General features: G+C 44.9%; 1 protein-coding gene across 1 annotated transcript; it reads right to left on the bottom strand.

Moving 5' to 3' along the window:
* Positions 1 to 433: 433 nt before the first annotated feature.
* On the bottom strand, positions 434 to 8177 carry LOC117506422 (odorant receptor 131-2-like). Its single transcript, XM_034165924.1, has 2 exons — positions 8025 to 8177; positions 434 to 1201 (listed from the first exon to the last, which is right to left on the bottom strand). Exons 1-2 carry the CDS (start codon positions 8172 to 8174, stop codon positions 434 to 436), a joined length of 918 nt encoding a protein of 305 aa, XP_034021815.1. The 5' UTR covers positions 8175 to 8177.
* Positions 8178 to 9359: the final 1182 nt, after the last annotated feature.

Raw genomic sequence — 9359 nt, 5'->3', positions numbered from 1 at the left:
TTAGTCGATCAGTGAGTCAATGTCAGATCAGTCATTGAAATTGGACGTTACCCAGTTATCACCTCCAAACCCCTGCATAACACTCCATAACTCACAATCAAATTCTGAGGTTCAAACGCTACACTGGAGACTTCAGACATCCCCATGCAAAACAGTTTTATCCAGACATGACGTAATATGACTTCATCCCACTTCTGTTCAATTCTTTCAGTGTCAGATCACATCCATGTGACCTACTGATCTGCCTCAGTGTGGTGACATATTGGCCCAATGAAATTCCCTTAAAGAACAACACTGCAGATGAAAAAATGGCAGATCAGCATTTCTCCTTCACGAAGAATGTTCCAACACTTTTTCAAAAACGTCATAGTCAGACATTGAGTGGCCAATTAAATATGATGTGGCACAAACCACTCTGCCCACTCTTCGTGAGCTACTGTATGTTCCCTTCACACAACAGTTGCTTTCTGAGGTACCTCCTGAAGGTATTGTCTCTGACGCCGTAAATTATTGGACTGATGGATCGCGGCAAAATCTGCACAATAATGTAACAAGCAAAGAGGGAGTATGGGTAATTCTCAGGGAACCATTCTTTTAGAGCAGCTTTTAACAGTGGAGTTACATATGCACTCATACATAGCAGCAGCTGGAAGCCGTGGAGTAGGATCGTGTTCCTGGTTTTCTTTGCACCTTTGTCAGCCAACTTTGCAGTGAACAGAATCCTGAAGTAAGTGTAAGCAATAGTCAAACTCACAATAATTAGATACGCTATGTAGGTAATGTCTCTCTTCCTGATCAAGTGAGGACTTGGAAATACATTCTCTCTGAGACAGAACACTTTGGTTTTAAAAAAGTTCAGAGGCTCAGTGGCTAACGTGAAGAAGAGATCAGGAAGAACAGAAGACACACTTACAAACCAGATGAGCCCAATCAGCATTCGTGTTCTCCTGACCGTACAGATCTGAGTGTGATGAAGGGGGAAGCAGACGGCGATGTAGCACTCCATCGCCATGCAAGCCAGATTCAAAGGAGTGTTTTCAGTGGTGAAAAGTGCAATCAGTGTTAATGCACAACAGATGGGGACATTTATTTTGTAGATGATGTAGCTCAGGAGGAAGAGAAGGACTGTCAGCATCAGTTGGATCGTGTCATTGACCACCAGGTGGATGAAAAGGATGTACAGAGGATTCGTGTAGAATATCTGCAGGGTGAAATCAAAATACAAGCAAAGGAAGAAAATGTTTTAGCAAAATGAAATCCTGTGAATCACCACCAGAGAGTAGTGTTAAAAATGTCTGTTGTAAATGATTACAATATCGCTATTCTTATTGAATAAGAGCAGCCACAGACTGAAATGAATCAGTCTAGGAGTTAGTGGGTCCATAACATTCCTGCAGGGAACTCCTTAGAACTCCAGCATACAACACTATGAGGTTTGGGGTTCTATTAGATTTTGATACGGGCCAGTGAGCCTCCTAATTTAGGACATGTTGGTATCTTTTAAAATGCAGAGCATGCCAATTTGTGACTAAATATCCCCACTGAAAGCAACACCCCCTAGAGCTTTTTATACTACTTCAGAGTGAAGTCCTGAAGCCAGGTACCAAGGCTGGTTTTGATATATCAAAGCATTGGTGAGATATGACCTCACCTCATATTTGTAGGCTTTGCGACTGATTTCAATTGGCTGTGACAGATGCACACTTTTAAAAATCAATCTGCCATATGGCTACAACTGAGAGGTTTGGTGTGAAGATCAGCCTGAGTGATTTGGGCATACATTTCAAATGTTTCATGCATAAATATATCACCGAATCTGCCCCATTATAGGGTGGCATGCTAGAGATGTAGGCATGGAACTTGATGGAAAGAATTACTTGACTTTTGTCCATCCATCCATTTTCTTCCGCTTTATCTGGAGTTGGGTCGTGGGGGCAGCAGCTCAAGTAAAGCCGCCCAGACCTCCCAATCCACACACACCTCCCCCAGCTTCTCCGGGGCAACCCCGAGGCGATCCCAAGCCAGCCAAGAGATGTTGTCCCTCCAGTGTGTCCTGGGTCTTCCCCGGGGCCTCCTCCCAATGGGACATGCCCGGAACACCTCTCTAGCAAGTCGTCCAGGAGGCATCTGGAAAAGATGCCCGAGCCACCTCAGCTGGCTCATTTGACGTGAAGGAGCAGTGGCTCGACTCCGAGCTCCTCACCCTATCTCTAAGGGAGCAAACAGCCACCCTGTGGAGGAAACTCATCTCGGCCAATGTACTCGCAATCTCGTTCTTTCGGTCATGAGCCAAATCTCATGACCACAGGTGAGGGTCGGAACATAGATCAATCAGTAAATTGAGAGCTTTGCCCCCTGCTCAGCTCTCCCTTCACCACGACGGTCCAATACAGCGACCGCATCACTGCAGACGCTGCACCGATCCGTCTGTTGATCTCACACTCCATCCGTCCCTCACTCGTGAACAAGACCCTGAGATACTTAAAGTCCTCCACTTGAGGCAAGGACACTCCACTGACCTGAAGAGGGCAAGGCACCTTTTTCCGGTTGAGAACCATGGCCTTGGATTTGGAGGTGCTGATTTTCATCCCGGAGGGTTCACATTCGGCTGCAAACTGCCCCAGTGCATGCTGAAGGTCCTGATTTTATGAAGCCAACAGAACCACATTGTCCGCAAACAGCAGAGATGAGATTCTGTGGTTCCCAAACCGGACACCCTCTACACCCTGGCTGTGCCTAGAAATTCTGTCCATAAAGGTAATGAACAGAAATGGTGACAAAGGACAGCCCTGGCGGAGGCCAACGTGAACTGGAAACAGGTTTGACTTACTACCAGCAAAGCAAACCAAGCTCCTGCTACGGTCGTACAAAGACCGGATAGCCCTTAGCAAAGGACCCCGGACTCCATACTCCTGCAGCACCCCCCATAGGGTGCCAGAGGGACACAGTCGAACGCCTTCTCCAGATCCACAAAGGACATGTGGACTGGTTGGGCGAACTCTGATGAACCCTCGAGCACCTGATGGAGAGTGTAGAGCAGGTCCAGTGTGCCACGACCAGAACAAAAACCACACTGCTCCTCCTGAATCCGAGGTACGTCTATCGATCAAATTCTCCTCTCCAGTACTCTAGAATAGACCTTACCGGGGAGGCTGAGGAGTGTGATCCCTCTGTAGTTGGAACACACCCTCCGGTCCCCCTTCTTAAACAGAGGGACCACCACCCCGGTCTGCCAATCCAGAGGCAGTGTCCCTGATCGCCACGCGATGTTGCAGAGGTGTGTCAACCAAGACAGTCCCACAACATCCAGAGACTTAAGGTACTCAGGACGACTTTCATTCACCCCAGGAGCCTTGCCACCGAGGAGCTTTCTGACCACCTTGGTGACTTCGGCCTGGGTGATGGATGAGTCCGCCTCTGATTCCCCAGTCTCTGCTTCCTCTTCGGAAGACATGACGATCGGATTGAGGAGATCCTCGAAGTATTCCTTCTACGGCCCGACAACATCCCCAGTCAGGGTCAACAGCTCCCCACCCGCACCGTAGACAGTGCTGGTGGAGAGCTGCTTCCACTTCCTGAGGCGTCGGACAGTTTGCCAGAATTTCTTCAAGGCCAACCAATAGTCCTCCTCCATGGCCTCCCCGAACTCCTCCCAGACCCGTACCTGTCAGCTGCCTCCAGGGTGCCACTTACCAACAAAGACAAGTAGGACTCCTTCTTCAGCTTGACGGCATCCACCACCGGGTTCCTGGATTGCCGCCGCGACAGGCACCAGAGACCTTGCAACCACAGCTACGAGCGGCCGCATCAACATGGTTCACTTGGATTCCATGTCTCCAACCTCCACCAGGATCTGGGAGAATCTCTCCTGGAGGTGGGAGTTGAATACCTCACTGACACAGGGTTCCCCCAGTCATGATACGTTTGGGCCTGCCAGGTCTGACCGCCTTCCTCCCCTCTCAGCGGATCCAACTCACCATTGGTCGACAGCTCAGCCTCTCTCTTCACCCAAGTGTCTAAGACATGTGGCCGAAGGTCAGATGATATGACTACAAAGTCGATCATCGACCTTGGGCTCAGGGTGTCCTGCTGCCATGTGCACTTATGGACATGCTTGTGCTAGAGTTTGTGATGGACAAACTGTGATTAGCACAGAACTACATCAACTGAACACCACTCGGGTTCAGATCGGGGAGGCCATGCTTCCCGATCACCCCCCTCCAGGTCTCACTGTCGCTGCCCGAGTGGCCATTGAAATTCACCAGGAGGACAATGGAGTCCCCAGTTGGACCACTGTCTAGTACCCCTCCCAGGAACTCCAAGAAGGTCGGGTACTCTGCACTGCCACTCGGCCCGTAGGCCAAGACAACAGTGAGAGACCTGTCCCTGACCCAAAGGCGTAGGGACACGACCCTCTCGTTCACCAGGATGAACTCCAACACATGGTGACTGAGCTGGGGAGCAATAAGCAATGCTACCCCAGCTCTCCGCCTCTCCCCATGGGCAACGCCAGAAAAGTGGAGCGTCCAGCACCTCTCCAGGAGTTGGGTACCAGAGCCCAAGCTGTTCGTGGAGGTGACCTGACTATCTCTAGTCAGTATCTCTCAACCTCCTGCACGAGCTCAGGCAACTTCCCCCCCAGCGAGGTGACATTCCACATCCCAACAGCCAGGGGCTGTGAGCGCAGACCGGGCCGCCAGGCCAGCCACCCTCGACTGCCACCCAATCCTTTCTGCACCTGATCCCCATGACCACCTCTGTAGGTGGTGAACCCACAGGAGGGCGGGCCCACGTCTCTCTTTCAGGCTGAGCCCGGCCAGGCCCCATGGGCTAAAGCCCAATCACCAGGTGCTCGCATGCGAGCCCCAACCCCAGCCCTGGCTCCAGGGTGGGGCCCCGGCTCCGCCATCCCGGGTGACATCTCGGTCCTTGATTTTGTACTGGTCATGGGAGCTTCTGAACTGCCCTCCGTCTGACCCATCACCTAGGACCTGTTTGCCTTGGGAGACCCTACCAGGGGCACAAAGCCCCCGACAACAAAGCTCCTAGGATCATCTGGGTATGCAAACTCCCCCACCACGATAAGGTGGCTTTACTTTTACTGCATGATTATTCTATAGTGAACACTACAGTATAATCATATGTGCAGTGTGACTGACAGAAGCATGCATAAACACACTGATGGATAGAACATGGTTCTGACAGAGGATTTTCTAAAAGAAAACTTGAAAGTTCAGCTACAATTTGCCAGAATGTACATCTGAGATGCAAGCTGAGATTTGATGTTTTGGTTTCAATTTCAATTTTCAAATTATTTTCATTCATATTGCATCAAATCACAACAGAGTTGCCTCAAGGCGCTTCACATAAGTAAGGTCTAACCTTACTAACCCCCTGAGCAGCAGTGGTAAGGAAAAACTCCCTCTGAGGAAGAAACCTCAAGCAGACAGACTCAAAGGGGTGACCCTCTGCTTGGGCCATGCTATAGACATAAATTACAGAACAATTCACAAAACAAACATTCAGGAAATGCTGTTGGTGCACAGGATAGGATGGTCTCCAGCACAAATACCACACCCATCTCTGGATGGAGCTGCACCTTAAACAGAGAGAAAAAACAGAATCAGACATCCGAAAGACAAGAAATACAGTATAACTGGTCAGCATTAAACAACAAGAAAAACAGGAAATACTGAGGTGATCGCCGGCCACTAGCCCTAATCTTCACTAAAAGACCCAGAATTTAGGTAAAGTTGAGGCTGCAGCACGATCCGTTTCCTAATAAAATGATTTTGAGTAAAAAGTGTAGAACTATACTAGTATGCTAGCCATATAAAAGGGAAAATAAGTGCGTCTTAAGTTTGGACTTGAAAGTCTCCACAGAATCTGACTGTTTTATTGACATAGGGAGATCATTCCACAGAACAGGGGCACGATACGAGAAAGCTCTGTGACCCGCAGACTTCTTATTCACCCTTGGGACGCTAAGTAGTCCTGCACCCTGAGAATGCAAAGTCCGGGCCAGTACGTAAGGTTTAATTAGGTCAGCTAGGCAGGGAGGTGCCAGTTCATGAACACTTTTATAGACTATTAGCAGAACCTTAAAATCTGATCTCACTGGGACAGGAAGCTAGTGAAGGGATGCCAAAATGGATGTAATGTGGTTGAACTTTCTACTTCGTGTCAAAAGCTTGGCTGCAGCATTTTGGACCAATTGGAGACCCCTAATGCTGGACTGTGGTAAACCAGAAAATAGAACATTGCAGTAGTCCAATCTAGAAGAGATAAATGCATGGATCAGGGTCTCAGCATCAGCCATAGACAGGATGGGACGAATCTTCGCTATATTTTGCAGGTGGAAGAAAGCAGTCCTCGTAATACTCCTAATGTGTAGGTCAAAGGACAATGTAGGATCAAAAATTACCCCAAGGTTCCTCACTTTGTCAGTGTGATTTATGACACGAGTCGAGGCTAAGCGTTAATTGGTAAAATTGATGCCGATGTCTCACTGGACCATGAACCATCATTTCAGTCTTATCAGAGTTTAAACGTAGGAAGTTTCTCGACATCCAACTTCTCACTGATGCAAGGCAATCTTCTAAGGATTTTATGTGAATGAGATTACCAGCAGTTATCGGCATGTATAACTGGGTATCATCATCTTAGCAGTGAAAGGTAATCCCAAAGCGCCACATTATGTGCCCAAGGGGTGCTATATGAAGGGAGAAAAGCAGGGGGCCTAAGATGGACCCCTGTGGAACCCCAAATTTCATGTCACTAAGGTTAGAGGTAGTCTTATTGTACAAAACACAGTGATAATGACTGGTCCAGTATGATGTCAACCATGTAAGGGCACTCCCAGTAATCCCAAAATGATTTTCCAGCCTATCAAATAGAATATGATGATCCACGGTATCAAATGCAGCACTGAGATCTAACAGCCCAAGAACCATAGTGGTGTCCGAATCCATTGCAAGGAGGAGATTATTCAACATCTTTAGTTTGAGCCATCTCTGTGGAATGATATTTTCTAAAAGATTTTTCTCAGTAAAATAGTCCACGAGCTGCCGTGACACCACTTTTTTCTGAATCTTAGAGCAAAATGATAGATTTGATAGCGGCCGATAGTTTTTCAATATGCTAGGGTCAAGATTAGGTTTCTTAAGTAATGATTTAATCACTGCAGATTTGAAACATTTAGGAACAGATCCAAAAGTTAAAGAAAGATGAATAATTTCCAGCACAGTCGGCCCAAGAGTGGGCCACATGTCCTTAAACAGTTTTGTTGGTATGGGATCAAATAAACAGGTTGTGCTTTTTGTTGACATTACGAGTGAAAGAAAATCCTACACTCCTCCACTTCATTATGAAGCTCTATAACTCATGAGACAAAATGCAAAACATGCACTATGCACAATTTAGCCAATCACAGCCAGAGAGGCCTAAACTTCTAGGTTGTCTGGGTGTCTTCGTGGCTTTCCTCACTCTTCTCCTTCTTGCACATTCACTCAGTTTTTGATTATTTTCTACACTACACAGATTTACCACAGAGAGCCATCCTGTTTGTATTTCTTCATAATTGATCTAAATAAATTCTGTCATTTTCAGTTACTTGGAAATGTTCATGTTTCCATCCCCTGACTTGTTCAAAGTAAACAATATGGCAATGGCAATAAAACTGGCAATAAAATAAAAATGGCAATAAAACTGTTTATTTAGGAGTTATTCGCATTACTTATGCAATCTTCTTGGCTTTTATATTTTTAATTAACATATCAAGTTGTAGAGATTTGCTTTGAGACTGAGTTTAAGGAAGATCATTTTTGATATATTATTATATTGAGAAGCCTGATTTACATTTTGTATTTGAAATGGCATGAAGCAATTAAAATATGTGAAAGGGCCCAATCCTTTTGGAGGGCACTGTAACTCCCACAGTAATGGTTACAGAGATGACATTATTTCTACCAATTTGTTTTCATGAAAACAATATTAACTGCTGCACAAGTCATAGAAAACCAAACCTGGTGTTTTCTGAAGGTGTGAATGAGGCTTGCATTGATGTAGATGATGGAGATCCCCAGAATCATGACAGTCACATTTTTGGCCACAGCTTTGACAAAGGGATCTCGGTAGACTGTAACCACGGTGATGTTGACAGATGATGTGTTCATTTCTTAAAAGTCAGATAAAATAAAAAACATAACAATCTCAGGTTAAAGTAGTTTGTTAATTCTTTGTATACCAACATCTGTGAGGGGTTGACATTTCTCATCACCTCCTTCCCAAGACTGCTTCAAGACTTCAATTTTATACATACACCTTCAGTTTAGCCTTCCCCTTTTTAGTACTTTTATTCTGGTTACAGTTTTACCGGCATATTTCATTTCATTTCATTTATTTATTTATTTCATTCATTTAAAAGAAAAAAACAGAAAAGCAGAAATAAAGCATCTCCATTACCAGAATGAAAAGGAGCAGAGAGAAGAACAAGTTTTATATTTTCTGCCCCTTTTTACAATACAATCTTTCAATATCCAGCGTCATTTTTCAACATTATTTAACAGATTGTATTTCTTTAACTTGTCACATACCACTGACTTATTTCATAATTATGACCATTATTAAATAGATTACATCTCTGACAGGTTACATTTTTAAACTTAAAACATTTTATACATTATTAACAAATTACATTTTTTTTAACTTCCTTACAGCCCACTAACTTATTTTATAGTTTCATACTTACTTAATACATCTAGTTTAATACGTTTTTAAAATAATTTAAGCGACCTTAAGCGACCTTCATATTCTCTCATCATATTTAACTCACACCAACATGTTGAGTTGATTTCATGCTGACATCTGTGATGTTTCATTCATGAGTATCTCATGACATAGATGTCATTTTTGTTCTCTTCCTCAATGCACAAAAAAGAGGTAAACATGATGTTCGAAAAGCCTTTTCATTTTTGAGGTATACAGAACTTCCACAAAGTATGCACCAGTACCTCCACAAGGTACTTTGTCAGTGTGTATCCCAACAAAAACAAAGCTGGCCAATCGCTCCACAGTGTTGTAATATGAAAAATACACTCAACAAAAATATAAACGCAACACTTTTGGTTTTGCTCCCATTTTGTATGAGATGAACTCAAAGATCTAAAACTTTTTCCACATACACAATATCACCATTTCCCTCAAATATTGTTAACAAACCAGTCTAAATCTGTGATAGTGAGCACTTCTCCTTTGCTGAGATAATCCATCCCACCTCACAGGTGTGCCATACCAAGATGCTGATTAGACACCATGATTAGTGCACAGGTGTGCCTTAGACTGCCCACAATAAAAGACCA

This window comes from Thalassophryne amazonica, chromosome 3 (genome assembly GCF_902500255.1).
Source record: "Thalassophryne amazonica chromosome 3, fThaAma1.1, whole genome shotgun sequence".
Classification (NCBI taxonomy): domain Eukaryota; kingdom Metazoa; phylum Chordata; class Actinopteri; order Batrachoidiformes; family Batrachoididae; genus Thalassophryne; species Thalassophryne amazonica.
The sequence above is the reverse complement of the archived record's forward strand: the minus strand, read 5'-3'. Positions and strand labels throughout refer to the sequence as shown.